The following is a 19,589-nucleotide window of genomic DNA, read 5'->3' on the forward strand; positions in this document are numbered from 1 at the left end:
AGGGCAGGTGCAAGAGCCACAGAGTACACTGTGCACAGTGGCCAGAATACCACCACTTGGTAGCTCTGTTCTTTGGCCAAATGACTTAACCTCTTGTCTCAATGTCCCCTCCACCCAATGGCACTGTGTTTGTCTTCTAACAGAGGCATATGATGAAACCAAATGAAAAGAAACACAGCCTGGGCCCATCACACCCAAGGCCATCACAGGTATGGATGTTGTGGAGCCCTATGGAATCCTGCCCCTGCTTTCAATGTCCAGCCCTACTGGGGAAGGATTTGCAAATGACAAATACAGACCCTGTGGCCTGGAGTGAGGATCAAGCACCTACCCACTCCAACCCAGATGCTTGGCTGGGTCTTTCCTGAATGCTGGGCAGGCACAAACTTTTATTTAAAACTTTAGCCTAAGTTGGTCCTTATACCATTTAGGAACTTTGGCTTGAGTCAGTTAAAGCTTAGCACAGGGCACCAGGCCCCTCATCCAGAAAGGTGACATCATCTGTAATCTTCAAGGTTGGCTCTAAGTGTGACCACTGCCGGCACTGGTAAGGTTTCCAAATATAAGTTATAGCAGAGTTCTCGGGATACAAGCTGGGGCAGCAGACCTAATAGCCTGACTCAGCTACATGCGCCAATACACCTATTAAAGTGACAAACACTGATAAAAAGCAGAGAAAAGTATCCACTGGGGCCATATTTCCAAGAGGAACCAATAAAGCGTCCAGTAGTCCCAAGTCTATCTGCAGGGTCGTGACATGATGGTGATGTTTAAATAGGGCAAAGGGTGTGTTATAGCTAAACAACTGGTCAAGGTGTGGTTGCAGCCATCACTGACCCATCACTGTCTTAGCTTCAGTCTCTCCTGGCAGGAAGTCTGATAAGCTGTCAGCACTGTATGAAATCTCTTCCTGAGAAACAAGTTCCTCCTTTGATGGACACTAAGCTTCAGCCTTTCTTTTCCCTAAGCATTGGATTCCTAGAGAGGTTTTAATTCTCTGGGCTTCATTGTTTCCCTAGGCTGACAGTTGCTGTGGATATCGCTCTGTATAAATAAAATGCTGTTTGGCCAGTGGCCAGGCAGGAAGTATAGGCGGGACAAGAGAGAAGAGAATTCTGGGAAGCAGAAGGCTGGAGTGAGACACTGCCAGCCGCCGCCATGAGAAGCAACATGTAAAAGCACCGGTAAGCCACAAGCCACGTGGCAAAGTATAGATTAATAGAAATGGGTTAATTTAAGATAAAAGAAGTAGATAACAAGAAGCCTGCCACAGCCATACAGTTTGTAAGCAATGTAAGTTTCTGTGTGTTTACTTTTTTGGGTCTGAGCGTCTATGGGCCTGGAGGGTGAGAGAGATTTGTCCTGACGGTGGGCCAGGCAGGAAAACTCTAACTACAGACAGTGGACAAGAGGGACACCAATGTCTTTTTAGAATTCCTCCTCTTCTGCCAGGGCTTGCATTAAGTTTAAGACAACACCCATCCCACTTGTTAAAGGAATGTGACTAAGTGGGTAGCCAAGGTATGGTAGGGCTGATCTTGTCATCAGGTTTTGCCCCTAGATTCTCAAGACACCAGATAGGGAAGCCTCTGTTACAGCTGAGAGACACAGGAGGGCTACATTGTACACTGTGGAGGATAGATTGGCTCCAGTCCACTCTTGTATGGAAATAGAGCCTTGTGTCTCCTGGGTGGAACAGTCTAGAGCAGACCTCTCCTAGGATGTGAGGAAAGAGAATGTAGTTAGGACTAGTTCCTCTGTAAGTATGTAATTAAGTCTAGGAGAAATCGCCAGTTGGTACATGCTGAGACTAGCCGAGGAGGCAGGAAGGCCTCAGGAGAGCACAGCCCAGGCCCATGAAGCATCTCTTTAGAGCAGGGCCAGGCTTGTGCCTGGAGGAAGTTTCATCTAACAGAATGCCCCTTGAAGGGAGTTACCACAGAAAAATGCCACCACTCTTCAGGGTTGCTGTGGGAGATAAGCAAGTGTGTCTTGTGGACTAGAGACAAGTGGTGGCTGGAAGTCCCTAGACAGCTTCTAGGTGGGACTTATCAGAAAGACTAAGAGGTCAGAGAAGTCAGGGAACTGGAGGTCCAGATCGATGAGCAACTGAACAGTAATCAGTCATTCGGAGTGCTGAAGCCTCCATCCAAGCTCAGGTGAAGAAGGGGGTCCTGGGAAGAGCCATGTCCAGAGGGTCCTGGGGCTATGCCTCCTCCACATACATCACATATACAGTATTTACTTGTCTATAGCCTCATAAACTAGAAACAGCACAAACTGTGTTCCTGGGTTCTATGTGCCATTCCAATTAACTGTTGAACTAAAGGGGTCCTGGGATGTGGGAGGCCAGCTCCCACTTTTACAAGGTTCCTAGGAGGAGAGAAGAATAAGGAGTTTGTAGATAGAAAGGTAACAGGGATGAGACAAACAGAAACACAGGATAGCTTTGAGAGGACCTGGATCAAAATCCACTGGCCCCTTCTGTCTCTTCAAAAGGGCTTTTTATAACAATGCCAAGGGGTGGAGCAAAAGACCTCCCCCTTGCTAGATCAAAGCATACTGCACAGCCAAGTGCAGACCCTTCCAAACACCTGGTAACCAGGCACGTGGTCAAGCTGTCCCCTGCTTGCAGCCCTGCTGGGTAAAGCAAGCTCAGATCTCACTAGTTAATCTATGTGGGCTCCCATACTGGGAAGCCCCAATTTGTCCCTTGCCAATCAGAAATGGGATATACAGCAGGGCCAGGCCTGGAATCCAGCCAGTTACATTAACTTCTAGCTATGAGGGTCAGAATTGAATTGAATGGGAAGATACCCAGTCTGTGATACTAAGATAAATGCACATGTTCAATGTCCAAAGTGCCCTGCATGAACCAGACTGCTCCAGACTTAGTGGGGAGGGCAGGGCCTGAATCTTGCCCCATCTTTGGTACTTCTCTCTGCTCAAGCCTTGAGAGATTTCACGGTGGGCTGCAGGAAGGGGCTGCTAATGAACCAAAGTGTTTGCAAAGACTGCAACTGTGACACTGTCTTGAAAGGCTATAGGACAGAGTGCAAGCTCAAGGCCCTTTGTATAAGCTCACAAGTAGCCAGTCCTTACTCTTATTCAGCTAGGAGAAGATAATAAGCCATGGAACAGCTGGGCTTGGGAGGACCTCCCCCGCCCCCTTTTTTCCCCAGAGCTGAAGACTGAACCCAGGGCCTTGTGCTTGCCTAGCACTGAGTTAAATCCCTACCCCCTCCCTTTCTTAAAACAAGATACGTAGCCTTGGCTAAGGTCAAGTTAGAAAGATGAAAACAAAACAAAATACAACAACAAAACCCTGAGGCCATGGAGGAAACTGGCAGAGAAGGGCTTCTGAACATTCTTTGAATCAAGTTTTCTTTCTCTATGCCATGGACTTGGAGTCCTCAAGTTCTCAAGAATTCTACACAGCAGAAATACTATGAGGGGAGACTGAGAAAGACTTCACTGGAAATTTGCACCCTATGGGGAATGGTCAAGCAGAACACAGCAAAGCTATACTCAATCCCAAAACAATATTAAAAAGAGATTTCCATGGCCGGGCGGTGGTGGCGCACACCTGTAATCCCAGCACTCAGGAGGCAGAGGCGGGTGGATCTCTGTGAGTTCGAGGCCAGCCTAGTCTACAAAGCAAGTTCCAGGAAAGGCACAAAGCTACACAGAGAAACCCTGTCTCAGGAAAAAAAAAAAAAAAAAAAAAAAAGATTTCCATGCCTCTGGTCATCTAATAGAGGAGTTAAGTAATGTTCCAACTGAGACATGCTATGAGAAAAGCTTATTTTCAGGCTCCAGTCCTTTCTAAAAATGGGTGTGTTGTGGCTGGCCAAGGCATCTGTCTAAAATAAAAAGGTCACATACAGAAAACAAGTACATGAAGGGTCTTACCCTCCCAGAAGCCCAGGAAGGACACACACACACACACACACACACACACACACACACACACCACCACCACCACATTCCCACAGGTGAGCACAGGTCAGGGGCAGTGAAGAGCCACCTAGGAGCTCCAAAGACAAAGCCCCACCCTTCCTACACCCAGAGCCAGTAACCAATGGAGGGCAATTTCTCTGGGAGTGAAGAGCAGAAGGTCTGCCTACCTGCCTGGCCAGCCCACTTGACTTCAGAGAACAGCATTTGGACACATCACTGTCAACCATTTCTTCAGGTTTGTCACACAGAACACTAACTCTGTGTCCCGCTTCTCCCACCCCCTTCTCACTTTCTGCCTGTGCACTTGACTCTATGGACCGTATCCAGAACCTCACTTAATAACTCTTATTGTGTTTGTTCTTTTATATCTTGACTTAGCAAAAGGTCTTCACACACCTTGAAGGATGTGTCAGTATTTCCCTTCATTTATGAGGCCAAGTAATAGTCTATGTCCATACGATGTGTTCACATAGCTTGAACCACTTTTCCCTTTTGTCTATGGTGAATGACATAATTCTGAGCAGGGTATGCAAACACTATACACCCGAAGGATTTGGTTGAACATTCCCCCATAGATGGACTAATAGGAATGCACTTCATCTACCCATTTTTGGAGGTTGCTTTTTTTGGCAATATGAAGACCTTTAAAGCTGGAATGCTGTAATGTCTGCACCTCTATCCCTCCGCAGTTGCCAGCCAGCCCTTGGCTCTACTCCACTGCCCCTCAGACTTGGTAGTTTCAGAAAACAACAAACACAAGCTGCCCACCTCCCAAGAAGTATAGTCCTTATCTGTCACAAACAGAGACAATGCTAGCTATTGGAGCAAGCACTTCCCAACAAGGTGCCAGGAAGGTTGGGTCCTCTGCTCTATAAGCCTCAGTTTCTACCCTGTAAAACTGGCCAAAGGCTTATCTCCCTTTGGTCCTTGCCAACTGCATGGACTATGCCAGCTTCTATATTCCAGTGTCTGCCACAGGCTTCAGTTCTTTCTGCTACTGTAGTATCTTCCAGAGAGTTCTTTGGACTCACCAAGTGGGTAGCATGGGCATGTGACTTCTATACTAACAAGGGTTATGCCGACGAGACTTTCTTTGGGTTGATGGCATAGCTCCACAGTAATCAAGGTGGGAATATATGGCTAACAGAATATCTTGGACCCATGTAGTCCACCCCAACCTGGCAACTTGTGTGTGCACCTGGGAAGTTGAAAGAGTAAACAGGCCCCTGCAGCATCTGTCATTCATGCCTGTGAGAAAAGAAAGCAAGCTATTTATCCATCCAAGGAAGAGTAATAAATAAGTCTGATTCTATAAGACCCCAACCCTAACGAAAGCCAAGCAAGTGGGATAAACAAGCCTGACTTGTTCAGACTCTGACCTGTGACAGCTAAGGAAGCAAAGCTATAATCAATCAGATGAATCTCAAGTTCCATGAAGAGAAATCTTGGTACTAAAGTATGCATAGTAAATTGACAGGAGTTCATAAACACAAACAATCCTTGCTGTGAAGGTGACAAAAGATATGTAGGAATGAGGGATAGTAGTACTCTCTTCCCAACCTGAGCTTCCTTCCAAGCTGTCTGCTAAATGTGCCCTGCACATTTAACTTGAAAATAAATGGGTATAGATCTGAAAATGCTGGTCTTTCACATGCACGGTGAGGAATACACAGAAGGCTGGGAAGAAAGAAACTAGCCTAACTTCAGGTGGTCACCACTGTGGGTGGGAAACAAGGACAGAGGTCAGGACTGGCATCTATGTCACAGCCTAGAAAATATGTTCTCTTCATGGAGACACTTGCATACCAATGTTTCTACAGCAGTATATAGCTAAGTCATGAAACCAACTTAAATGTCCAACAACAGAGGAATGCATAAAGAAAAAGTGGTTTAGATACACATGGAATTCCTTTCAGTCATTAAGATGAATGAAGCCATATCATTTATGAGGAAGTGGATACAAATGGAAAAAATCTCATTAAACCAGACTCAGAAGAACAAATACTGCCTGTTTTTCTAATTTGTGGTTCCTAGATTTTATATAGATACACAAAGTCACATATGTATAACATGACATACAAGCATAAGTTAAACTATTAGAACAGTGGGGACCAAGGTAGCAGGCAGGATAGAGAGTCTTTTTTTTTTTATACTGAGGATCGAACCCAGGGCCTTTCGCTTGCTAGGCAAGCTCTCTACCACTGAGCTAATCCCCAACCCAAGAGAGTCTTATCTTTTAAGAAAATTTTGTTTTACTTATGTGTATGTGTTGCATGAATCCTAAATGGTCTTATAATAAAAAACCAGAGCCAGGCATTTGGGTAAATGCTGAAAGTTTAGAGAAAACAAGCCACAGCCTTCTCACCTTGACAACTACTCAGCTAATCCTGTCTCCATGAATCCTCAGACTGAACGCCTCTGACTCCTCAGTCAAAAACTCTCTAGTTCCCTTCTCCTGACGCCTTATATGCCTTTCTCTGCCCAGCCATTTCAGTTCCTATTCACTTCAGTCTATTCACTTCAACCTTCCTAGCACTGGGATTAATAGCATGTGCTTCCCAAATGCTGGGATTAAAGGTGTGTGTTACCACTGCCTGGCTCTGTTTCTTCTAGACTGGATTAATATTGTGTAGCCTAGGATGGCCTTGAACTCACAGAGATTCAGACAGATCTCTGCCTCTGCCTCCTGAGTGCTAGGATTAAAGGTTGCCTGACCTCTGGCTAACTCTGTGGATAACCCTGTCCTCTGATCTTCAGGCAAGCTTTATTTCCTAGATGACAAAAATGTATCACCACATGTGTGCAGATATCCTTAGAGTCCAGAAGAGGGTGTCAGATCCCCTGGAGCTAGAGTTACAGGAGGTTGTAAGCTGCTCAATGTGGGTGCTAGGAATCAAACTTTGGCCCTCTGCCAGAGCAGCAAGCACTTTCAACTGCTGAGCCATCTCTCTAGCCCAAATCTATATTCTTCTTATGTGTACAGAAGTATACTCTGAAGAGTTGTAACGAACGGCACTGACGGGGGTCCCTCTTTCTCTGACAGCAAGACTTTCTCATCTGATGTCCATGGGAACCACAGTGGCAGGGATGTCCCACCACCCATGTGGGGAAGGTCTTTAAGTTTAGAAGATAAGCTGAGGGGTTGGGGATTTAGCTCAATGGTAGAGCACTTGCCTAGCAAGCGCAAGGCCCTGCGTTCGATCCTCAGCTCCGGCAAAAAATTAAATAAAGAAAGAAGAAGATGAAGCTGAATATTAGGCAAATAAGGCATTTTTAATATGGGGGCACATTTAGGGCCCAAGGATATAAAATGCATATTGATAATATTAATAATAAGACAGTAAACACAAGTTGGTAATGTGAATACAGCAGGCCAAAGTTAATCTTTGATTTTTGATATTTCTTGAACTCAGTATTGAGGTTTCTTTAGACTTTCTGGTCAATCTCATGTGTGCATCTGGCTTGTAAACTCTGAGCAATAGGACTAATTCTATACCACATCTCACTGGCTCAGAAACTGCCTCACACAGCTGACTTCACATACGCACACACACCAGTTTTACTGAGAGCCATAAATTCGGCCTTTTAGGCTATGCACTCAAATGCTTTCAACACAGTTGTAGCTGGGCAGCTATCACCAGCAACAAACCCCCTGCTTCTTGGGAACCACTCTGGTGCCCACCAGGCCCTTCCCCACCCAGGTCTTAGCATCACTAGCCTTGTTCTACTATATCTATATATTAGATCTATTATATCTATAATTTATCTGTTCTGGGCATTTCAGATAAATGGAATCGCACAACACACGGCTGCATGTGACATGTTGTTTGTTATCTTTTTGAGACAAGGTCTTGTGTAACCCAGTTTGGTTTGGAACTCACTATGTAGCTGAGGATGGGCCTTGAGCTTCTTATCTTCCTGCCCCTACCTTCAGAGTATTAGGATTACAGGTATGCACCACCCTACCTAATTTATATGCGAGGGATCAAAAGCAGGGCTTCATGCATACTAGGTAATCATGTTCCTTATTGAGCTACATCTCTAGCCCCCAGTAACATGTTTTCCAGGTTCACAGATGGTATGCACATGTGTTTGTATTTCTGTCCCTCTCAATGCTGATTGATATTCTTATATGCAGACTTTTAAAAAATCCATTTATCCAACAATAGGCTGACCATTTCTCCCCAGAATAATGGTTCTATATTTTCAGTAATTCTGAAGCAAAGCACTTGGCTCAACTCCCAATTGGCATTCACTCAGCATGCAGGAGAAAATGCACAGCTCAAACACCCAGCTCACCTTCTCCTGGGCCGACTTGACCACACTAGAGACATCCCCAACTGTTAGCTGCAAGGACTGTGGCTGTGGCTTCTGATGGAAAGAGAGATGCAGTGGGCCCTGGAAGAAAAAGGCTGTGTAAGGAGAAATTCATAAACATAGCCTGGGTTTTATTTATTTTTAAATATACACTTGCTACAAAAATTTTTTAAAAATTAAAAAAAAAAAAAAAAAAAAACAAAAACACCTGTAACAGAACATCCTAGCAATGGTTAAATCAGTAGGTTTACACCCCTGAGAACCTGCCGGTGTTGGACTTGGCAAGCACTTGACAAGCAGGATCCTGTGAAGAGGGAAGGATGGAGAGGGCAACTGACTCAAAGTGAAGCATCATGCTGAGCCCCAAGATTCAGGATGGGAGAGAAGTGCAGCCTTAGGGCAGGCTGTGGGGTACATCTTGTCTTCTCTGCTGTGTCTCTTCCCTACAAAAGAAGTGCTCATCTCTGGATGAAGGGGATTAGCTCTTCTGCTTTATGAGGTTGCAGGGGCATTGCTACTTGAAGTGCCATCTCCCTTCTTCTCTTCCACTGCTGGGCAGAAACCCAGGACCTGGCATCTCTCTGGGATGTGAAATGACACAGAAGGCTGCTGGCTGGAAAGGAGCCTGTCCGGTGGCTGTGTCCTCAGTCTTTGCCTCACACCCTCCAGAGGTGCCCGACTCCCCAGCCACTGGAACGCCATGCATTCTCCAGTGGACACTGTGTCTCTCTTGTTTTCCATTTCTTTCTTTTTTTGGTGTGTATGTTTATTATGTGTGTGCGTAAACGTTTGTGTGTGTGAATGCATGCACATGCCTGTCACAGTCTGAATGTGGAGGTCAGAGGAAAATGTTGGGTGTCAGTCTTCACCTTGGTTCATCCTTGTTTGAGCAGTCTACATGCACCAGGCTAGCTGCCAATCAACTTCCAGATATTTTCCTGCCTCTGATCTCTCCATGTGAGCTCTAAGATCATAAAGACACATGCTACCACACATAACTTTTACACGGGTTCTGGGGATTCAAACTCAGATCCTCATGCTTGTGCAGCAAGTGGTTTGCCCATTGAGCTAACCTCTCTTTTTCTGGGGTGGAGGAGTCTTACAAGTTAAAAATTTCCAAGTGAGAGCTGGGCATATTGCTCAGCTGGCAAAGTTCTTATCTACCATACATGAAGCTTTAGATTCAATTGGCATGGTGCTCCATCTCTGAAATCCTAGCACATGAGAGGTGGAGGCAGAAAGATCCAAAGTTCAAGGCCATTCTAGACTACGTATTGAATTTGATGGCAGCCGGGGTGACACAAGACCCTGTTTTTTGTTTTTGTTCTTTGTTTGTTCTTTAAATCTCCAACCATATATATAAAATCAATGTAACGATAAGGCAGTAAAATTGATTCTTTAAATAGTAAATATGGGCTTAGACAGCAAGCCAAGGACTATCCTTTTAAAATGAGTTCTCTGGAAAGTCCCAGCTTATATATCAAGATATCCTTAGAGTGAAACCTTCTTTAACTTTCCCTGCCAGATAGTCTTTCTTGTCTAAAGTTCTGACTGAGTGTCAAGAAGCTGCTGCCTTATGTGTGTCCTGTAAGTGAGGACTCCCTGGCAGTGAGCTAGTTACCTATATGGGTATGAGCAAAGATAGGAGACAGAACTGGCATGTAATGGGACCAGAGGTGCTTGGGCAGGCCTAGCACAGAAGAGTAGTGACATAACTTTCTCTATATATTCCTTAAGAATTCTCAGAGATCAAAGTCAACCATAAAATACATAGTTCATTTTTTTAGGATTTAGAACCTCATCTGTGCTAACAGCACCCACCTCACTCCTTAAACATCATAAGAGGTGGTAAAATCTATATTTCGGGAGGGATGAAGTCACCATCTTTAGGCTGTACTGGCAGAGTCTGGGACTGGAGCTGGCTTTGGTGGGAGCAGCTGGCTAAGGACCCTATGAACTTGCTGAAGTCACTGCACTATGAGCTGACCATATGTGGCACAGAGGCCAGTGCCAAGCAGGTGCCATCAGCAGAGTGCCCAGATGCTGAGGTAAGCCAGCAGAACAGAGCACTCCAGAAGAGCCTGGAAGCACAGGGCTGCCTTCTGTCCACTAGACAGACTATGTCCCAGAGCTACAGCAGGGCAGGTAGGGTGGACACTCCTTCTTATGATGCCTTCTGGGCAAAACCTTGGAAAGATCTTTAATGTCAAGGCATGCATGCTCTTACAAAGGACATACATTGTAAGTTAAAATAAGGATGGAGGAGACTACTTTTCTACTTCTAATCCACCTGCCCCTGTGGACTCAAGAGTAGAGTGAGTCCACAGCTTTCAAGCAATTCCTGCACTGCTGATATTCTGCCCTAGGCTAGCAACACCAGTCCACAGCCACCTGCCCTGACTAAAGGAAACTCTGGATACACACGAAAAAACTCTCATGTAATAACTTCCAGAAAAACACATATTTACACACACACCATTACAAACACATATAGACACACAACAAACAAACAAAAGCTGAGAAGTAAGATGGGTAACCCTCAGACCCTGACCCATATTACAGAACTTCTGTGATTAAAACTGTGGCTCTGAGCAATGAGGGGAAAAAATCCAGAACAGAACAACTGAAATAGAAGCTCAGCCATAGGGCCCCAAGTGGAAAACTCCACACCGTGAACCTTTGTTTCAAGCACAGGATTGTGCTTGAAAAAAAAACCTGTGTCAAATTACTTTCAGTATGTGCTGGCCTGGGCACCATGTACACTCCTTAAGGTGTACATGAAACAGAAGAGAAGTTCATATTAGGCTCAGGTCCCATCCCTGAGATATCTAATTATGCATATGCAAATATTTCAGAATCAGACATCAAGAACACTTCTGGCCCAAGAATTTCAGATAGGAGTGTTGCATGTGGCAACAGTAACAACCCAAGGCAGTGGAAAGGAATTTTAATATTTAGTGTACTTGAAGAAGTCCTCCATGTGAATTCCGGGGGTTGAACTCTGGGCATCATGCTTGGCAGTAAGCATCCTCACTCACAGCTTTCTCTCCAACTTGATTTTTTTCCTTAGTATTTTATTTTCTTATATATATATATAGGCATGTTCATGCCTTAGTATGCATGTGGAGGTCAAAGGACAACTTGAGAGGGTTCTTTTCCACCAAGTGGGGTCTAATGATTGGACTCCAGTCATCAGGCTTAGCCATAGGCACCTTTAAACCAAGATATGGAAGAAACTAGACAGAAAAACAAATGCTCACAAGGAAGCCTAGCATGACACATGAACTACATAACCACTGGAAGTGGGTAGGAGGATGGATATTAAGAACATTCAGAAGACCATCCTGACTGTGCACAGAGCCTGTAATCTAGCACATGTATTTCTACAGGGTTAGCAACGTGTGAGTTACCAATGTGATCAAATAACTAACCAAGCAAAAAAACTAAAAGTAAGAAGAGACTGATGTCTCAGTTGGTAAAGCTCTTGCTGTGCAAACTGAGCACCTAAATTGCATCCCTAGTGCCTACGCAAAACAGTCAGGTGTATTGACACTTGCTCACAATCCCAATAGGGGAAGTTGGGCTGGCAGACACAGGAGAATACTGGAGGCTAACAGTCAATGAGTTCTAGCCCAAAGAGAGATCCTGTCTCAAAAACCAAGGTAGATGGCCCCTGAGGAATGACAGCTGAGATTTTCCTTTGGCACAGGCAAACATACACATCAGGGTAGGGGACACATACATACACACAACAGAAGAAAGAAGACTAAGATGAACCCTGCTGTTGAACTAAAAAGCAGAGTACTGATATGCATTTATGGTTTAGAAGTCAAATACTGATAGACATGAAAACACACATTTTCATGCCCACAGTTATGCTGAAGCTCTGTCCACTGGAAGGATCTAGAATACCGAGAGTTAAGTAGTGGCATGCATACATCCTTTTCCAAATAAATGGAATTGAAGTTTCTCAGAGAAGTGGTTTGATCCAGGGTCAGAGGAGAAAATACAAGGTGAGCAACACACACACATACAAACACACAACACACACACACACACACACACACACACACACACACACACACACACACACGCACACACACACATGGCCTTGTGGGACCATAAAGCAAGAAAAGAAACACAAGTGTGGGCTGATGAAAAACACAGCTGGCTAGAGAAACACACAGCAGCAATTTAGGCAGCAAAGTAATAGTAATAGTACAGGGTTAGGACCCACAGAATAATTTAAAGAACAAACAAAACACAAGTCTACAGTGATGTATACAACTAGCTAAATATACATGGAGGAGTGACCATTCCCTCTCTCAGCAGAGGTCCAGTTAATAACATAAAGGAGGAAATAACAAATCACCATTAAGGAAGCTCCATGTAGGTAGTTGTTGCTGGTGAGTCACACTGAGGGACACTAAACTGAGAGCAGAAACATCCAAGGATACATCTCCCAAGACATGGTAACTGCAGCCACATGTGGAGCCATCTCACAGGACCCACATTCCTAGTAGCAAGTTACACCTTGACCTCCTCAATACTGAACAGTCATGGGATACTGTTTCTGTATGTACAGCCTCAACTCAACAGCAGGGAAAAGCAGACAGATACTCAGCAAAATAACAACACTCGATTTTATCAAGTTCATAAACAGCAAGACAAAATGAGAAACCATTACAGGCTATGGGAGACTAAAAAGTACCAACTAATGGTCATAGGACACCCAAGGGGGCCTTGAGCAATAAGATGATGTACAGAGGAAGCTGCTGAGACTGAGAAATGCTTTGTTTTCTTGTTAAAGGGATAGTGATAATGTTAATGTCTTGTACTGTTACAATGTTAATTTTACTGGTTTTAGTTGTAGCTACAGTAGTTCCAGCTGGTAATGTAACTGTGCCCAGGTTAACACCTTGGTCTATACAATGTTAATTTTATTGCGTGTTTGGTTGTAGTTACACTGTTAACCCCTTGTTCTACCTGAATTTTTCCAGTTTTAAGTTATAACAACCCTATACCAACAGTAATTCTGCTCTAATCATTGAGTGATAGTTATGGGAGGCTGAGTGAGGAACACATAGAAACTCAATTATTTTTCCAACTTTTCTGCAAATCCAAAAAGCAAATCAAATGGTTTTCAAAGGAGAGTTTACAAAAGAGTAGCCCTGACTCATGATAGGCTTTGCTCACAGCTTCATACAGGCTCACAGATCTCTATGGCATTCCCTTCTGCAGAAATAAAGAGAGATAAGACTTGCCCAAGATCACATTGCTAGTGAGTATAGAGTTGTATATCTTCCACATGGTTAAAGAACCCTCTTCCCTTCTCAGCCACCAGAAGTGGGTTGGAGTTAGCTTTGGCTAATTCTGGTTGGTGTGGATAAGACACCCACTCTTTCCTGAATTCCTGTCTTGTTGGGAACACAGCTGAGTGAGCACAGCTGAGTACACAGATCAGCTCCACTGGCACTGGTCCTGAGCTTCACACTGGTGATCTGCACAGTCACAGGCTAGCTTCCTTTCACATTTCTTTTCTTCAGAATGATGAAACAGAGCACATTAAACACCATGTTGTTCTTTTGGAGGCCTGTTGGCTCCCAAGTTTGAGGCCTGCATCCAGATATCATGGTGTACATGGCCACTGTCTTCTCCTTCTACCAGGCCTATCATTTACACCACTCATGCACAGGACTTGCTTCCAGCCACTTCTGAGCTGAGCATGAAGTCCACCCGAGCTCTGCCTTAGCTCACAATGCAGAAAGCAGATGGAGCCACAAGTGACGAAGAGAAGAACAAGTGCAGACTGCTGAGTGTGTAGAGTAGGGTAGCATCCTTACAGATGTCAGGTATTTCAAGAAGTTAAATAAGGAGAAAGGGGATACACACTATAAGGAACTCTGGGGTGCCAAGTGGGAAGGCCCTTGTACTGGGAAGAAGCCTGAGTGTTAGAGAGACAGAGAGACAGAGAGACAGACAGACAGATGTTGTAGAGTTCACAGAGTTGCCCCAAGCCCATTTTCCTTCTCAGTGGGGTGGCTGACCCAGGGCCCTTCCGTGGGGTGGCTGTCAGAGTCTCACTACTACCCTTCCTGTGCACAGCTTCTGCCATTGGTTTTTATAAGCACAACTGAAAGTCATTAGGTGATGGGAAGACTGCAGGTCCTGGCCACTATTTACATGCAAGTTGCAGAGTCTCAGAGAAATCAGTGCTATTCAGAATATGTTCTAAGTTCACACTGACTCCTCATCCTCTAAAGACTGTAAACTGCCCAGCAGTCTTAGTCACTTGTGTTTGAGCATTCCTCTGAAGAAATCCTGGTTTGAAGGATTATAGAAATGAACAGATCTGGGAATCTTCCTAATCTAGGGTCACTGCCAGTTGAGAGCAGGGAGGAAACACCAGAGAAACCCATAACACCAGCAGCAGAACATGGTCTCTGAGACCAGCACATGCTCCACAGAGCATCACAGTGGAAGGGAAGCCCTGCAGCCACATGTGAGGTTACATGCTACCAGCATGATGACATCCCAAGCTAGGGCTGTGGAAACAGCAGCCTTAGGTAATCTTGGTTGGTGTAGGGGTATGGGCCATCACTAGTGTAACTGATTATTACCACAACCAAAGTGTTCATGTGACTGTAGGCCAGTCACAGGGTGTCCCTGAGCAACTACCTTCAGATTATACAATACTTTCTGGTTCTCTGGCTTTCAGTTACAGAAACCCAGCCCCATCGATGGGCATGGGTTTTTGTAATGTCAAACTAGGGGGAGAAGTGAGACTTAACACTAAAACCATCATCTGGGACATGTTGCTGGGCACAGCAACGCTGACTGACAGATGGCTTAGAGACAGATGTGCAGTGTCTTCTCACCCGTGGAGAGGAAAGTATCTCCTGTTCTCTACTCTTCAGCTAACCCAAGCCTTGTGAATGTGGCACTCTGATGGAGAAGCAGGCAAGGATATTCCTAATGATTCCATAATTCCCACACACTAGAAGACAGCTGACCAGCTTCTGGGACAATGACGGCTTCTCCTCTTTTCCACCCAACTAATCACCCTATAAACTACTTCTGGAGTGATAGTTGGAACTTACACAGCTATATTTATAAGAGCACAAAGAAGCCACCATGAGTCACAGCTTAGTTCTTGGATCACAGGGATTCAGCTACATCACTCAGGCCCTCCTCACGGGACCTCATTCAGGAGAAACACTTGGGGCTCAGGGATGACTTTGCTTCCCACAGGGCATGGCTGTAGCTGAGACAGGAACTGAAGAAGCCAGACCAGGCTCTAGGCTGAGCTTGACCTCTCAGCTCTCAGGCTTCAGCTCCTCACTTCTAGAGAGAGAAGGGGTTAGGCAGAAAATTTGAGTTTCTTTCCATTTTAAAACAACTATGGGGCTGGAAAGATGGCTCAGTAAGCAAAGTGCTTGTGTGTAAGCATGAGGATCTGAGTTTGACTCCCAGAACCCAGGAAACTAAACTAGGTGTGGAGGAGGAGCGTGGCTGCAATCCTAGCACTGTAGAGGAACAGACTGTAGAGGCAGAGATAGGTGGATTCTTGGGGCTTGCTGACCAGCCAGTCTAATCAATCAGTGATCTCCAGCCAATCATAGACCCTGTCTCAAAATACAAAATGAATAGTGTCCTGGAGTTTGTCTTCTAGTCACCACATGTGCACACACAAGTGCATGTGCACCTGCACACACATATATATATATATATATATATATAGAGAGAGAGAGAGAGAGAGAGAGAGAGAGACAGAGACAGAGAGAGACAGAGACAGAGAGAGACAGAGACAGACAGAGAGAGACAGAGAGAGAGAGACAGAGACCTAGGGTAAAATCTAGAACGGGACAGGTTATTGTCCCTTCCCACCGGGTAGAAAATCCCCCTTTTCATGGAAGATGCTGGATATGATCAAATACTACCCGTGTCTCTCCATTCCACTCCACCAGTAACAGACCAAGTATTGGTTGACTTCCAAGTATTAGCTGCCTCCCTAGTTAGGGCAAAGAGATTTCAGGAGAGAATGGGGGCAGGGGACCTCTAAGCTATGGCTGTCTAAGCCTAAAGCAGTCTGGGAATGTCAGCCCTAATCAGGGATTAGTGGCATTCGAAGTTGGGGGAGGCAGGGAGAAACTCCAGCAGGCTTGGCCACTGGGGTCAGGCTCTCACTAGTATACATGCCAGCATCTGTTCCCTGCATATCACCACTGTAACAACAGCAAAAGCCCAAGACTCTGGTGGTAGAGAAGCAAATTACTGACTTCCTCTCTGCTGCAAAACCCTCCATTTGAATTCAATCAGGCAGCATTCACAGGCATCTGCCAACCAAGTACAACAAAAACCGTGGCAAGAGATACTCCAACACCAATTCCTATGCAAAAGTGCACATAAAGCCCCTGCAGGAGCCCCCAGTTACTTTGAACTTGAACCCAGTACAGTATTGGCACTTTTCAGGCAGGAGCTCTCTTGGCAAAGAGCAGAGCACAGACAGGACCATGCAAACAAGCTCATGTCTTTCCAGCCCCTGCATGCCCTCCCCAACTACAAAGGCCAGGGTTACAGGTGAGAGGCTTTCACCTGCCACTAATTCCATGGGAATTCACTTGCCCAACCAAGACCAGTGCTAAGGAGGGGCTCCCTCTTTCTGGCCAACCCTCCAGGCAAAAGGATCCCCAGGAGCATATCTAGAGTGATCATATCTTAGGAAGTCAACCAAGAAATGACAGGAAATAAAACATCCAAAATTCACAGAAAGGAGGGTCACTGACTCTGGGCCACTAATGTCCACCTCCTACAGATCATTAACCTGCACACCCAATAGCACCCTACAGAGAAAGAGAACAAGACTGGCCTCAGCTCAGGCAACTCTGTTTTCTCCTTGCTGAGACCAGGTTTCTGCCACCAGATCAAATGGGGGTCAGTGACAGCAGCTTCATGGTGGGATACTGTTTACACCTACATATGAGGACACATAGCTTGTGTGCTGACCCTGGGTAGCGATCCAGCTCTGATGACTGGGCACCAATTCTAGGTATCAAGACAGATGTCAACTGAGCTTGTAGCCTTTGCATCCAAAAATCTTTCTCCAAGAGTCTAGAGCAAAGTCTCTTGTACTGTTGGATTTATGCTAATTTATATTTAAAGCTTTTTTTCTTTCTTCCTTCCTTCCTTTCTCTTCCTTTCTCTTTCTTTCTTCTTTCTTTCCTTTTTTCTTTTTCTTCTCTTTTCTTTTTCTTTTCTCTCTCTCTCCACTCTCTCTCTCTTTCTTTTTTAGTTCCATGGCCACATGTGCCAAGCTCATGGCACAAAAACCAGGCTCAGGGCCCACTGTGGACTATTCTGAAAGTGGGTAGGTTCAGCCATGACAATGACTGAATATTGCGGTAGTTACTGTGTCCAAGGCTGATGGGGTGGGGCTTCTCTACTGGGATGCACAGGAGGTGTGGGTGCCTGGGGACCTGAAGTCGAGGGACAGATACAGTGCTGACAGGTGCCAGCTCTGTCCCACCAAGCTCCTAATTCCCCTGTGGAATGCCTCCAAATTGTAGACGCCAGGAACTTGTCTTTACACTAACATCTCTTAAAAGTAAAAATAAGTCAGCAAGCAATTAATAACGAAAGAAACAACCTCAGGAGTGTGAGGCACAGAGCCAGGTAATAAGCCCAAGGTATGTCCATATCCTGGGCCTGACACCAAAGGCTATGAAACTAACTTTGCAGATATCAGTTTTCCCAGTTGTATGATGGTGAGGATGTCATGCTGATTTCCAAGTGACATAAGCACTTACAGTCCCCAGGGTCACATCTCGCAAATGGTCATTCTTCTGTGATAAGCTCAGAAACGCAGACCTTTTAGCATTGAGAAGCTCTAGGCAGAGGGCAACAGATTCGAAATGGAAGCATATGTGTATCACGGTTATCCACAGTTACCGGATTCAAAATAAAAAAATGTCCACCCAGAGTCCACTAGAGACCAGCTGTGTGGGCTCAGGACCTCTGAGCGGTTCTCCCACAGACAGCCTACTCCAGGGAGCCAAGTATGTTTGGTGTGTGAAACAGTCTTGTTGATTTCCCACCGCAGGTGCGGCACTCTCAGGTCCTAACTTCAAGGATGGAATGCCTTGCCTCTGTAGGCTTAGGGTGGCGGGTCAAGGGCTGTGCGGCCTCCAATCCACAGGGCTCTTTCTGATGGCCCCCTCACCCCCAAACACCACGCCTTCCTAGGAACTCACCCCTCTCCTTTCGGCCTCGTAGTTCAGGGCGGTCACCCAGGCGGTTTGCCACTGGCTCCCCCAGCTATCCAGTGTCAGTATCCAGGACAGGAGTGTGTCTGACTCCCGGCGCCGTCGCTCGTCCGGCTCCACCCGCCGCCGGGGCGGGGGTCGCGCCCTGGCTAGCGTCCATTGCGCCAAGTACAGGCCCACCGTGCCCAGGGCCGCGACGAAGAGCGACAACAGGATGAGCCACTGTACCTCGCCGAGCCACGAGCCCATGCTGACGGCGCATACCCGGCGTGCGCGCCCCGACTTCCCCAGCAGCCTTGGCCCTGGGGCTCGGAGCCGGCGGGTGGCGACTCAGGACATCCGCCGGGGCGCAGGGGCGCGAGGTCCGGCGCCTGAGAGGCCGAGGCCGCGGGGAGGGCGGTGGGGACCGGTCTGCGCGCCTAATAGAGCGCTGTGCACCTAGGACCGGAACGCGGGACAGAGGCGACCTGTCCCTCACACGCGTCTGGGAAGTGCGGGACCAGGCGCTTCCTCTTGGGTCCCAACCCCGGGCGTCCAGCCCGCGGCCCGCGGCCCGCAGTAACCGCAGGAGGACGGGCCTGGGGGCGGGCAGAAGCAGAGGCTCCCTTCACAGCTCCGCCCCCTTAAAGGCCCCGAGGGCCGGCACAGCTTAAGCGCTCAAGGCCTCTCCCACCACAGTCCTGAGTAGTGGCAAGATGGTGACCTCTTTGGGGTGCCACATTTGGCGCATTGGACCCCAAAAGCTACGGCCGGGCGCCCTCGCTGGGTTCTGTGTGCTCGCGCGCGTTGGTAAGAGATGCCCCACTGAAGTGAGAATTCCAAGACTTTCCCTACCACCAGGCTGTGTTTTTTGCAGCTACTTCAAAGGAATCTGACATCAAGTTGGGCTAGGTGGACCTACCATTCAGCCTTCTCTTACAATGTAGGAAAAACCAAAACATCAGGGAAGAGTTGGGCTGAGAATCAGTGTCCCCTCCAACCCCTATCCTTAAGGAGAAAGATTGGGGGGCCGTTGGACAGAGGGATTTCCTAGTCAGGACATGGGATTAA

At 46.3% G+C, this 19,589-nt stretch overlaps 1 protein-coding gene across 3 annotated transcripts in view; it reads right to left on the bottom strand.

Moving 5' to 3' along the window:
• C2cd2 (C2 calcium dependent domain containing 2) overlaps nucleotides 1-19,112 on the bottom strand; it is a 73,862-nt gene extending 54,750 nt beyond the window's left edge. For all 3 annotated transcript variants that reach the window (XM_036203796.1, XM_036203799.1, XM_036203797.1), the window contains exons 1-2: nucleotides 18,528-19,112; nucleotides 8,260-8,358 (exon numbers count right to left, since the gene is read on the bottom strand). In XM_036203796.1, coding sequence (XP_036059689.1) covers nucleotides 8,260-8,358; nucleotides 18,528-18,788 — 360 coding nt within the window. In that variant the 5' untranslated portion in view covers nucleotides 18,789-19,112. The remainder of the gene's footprint in view (nucleotides 1-8,259; nucleotides 8,359-18,527) is intronic.
• Nucleotides 19,113-19,589: the final 477 nt, after the last annotated feature.

This window comes from Onychomys torridus, chromosome 12, assembly GCF_903995425.1.
Source record: "Onychomys torridus chromosome 12, mOncTor1.1, whole genome shotgun sequence".
NCBI lineage: Eukaryota > Metazoa > Chordata > Mammalia > Rodentia > Cricetidae > Onychomys > Onychomys torridus.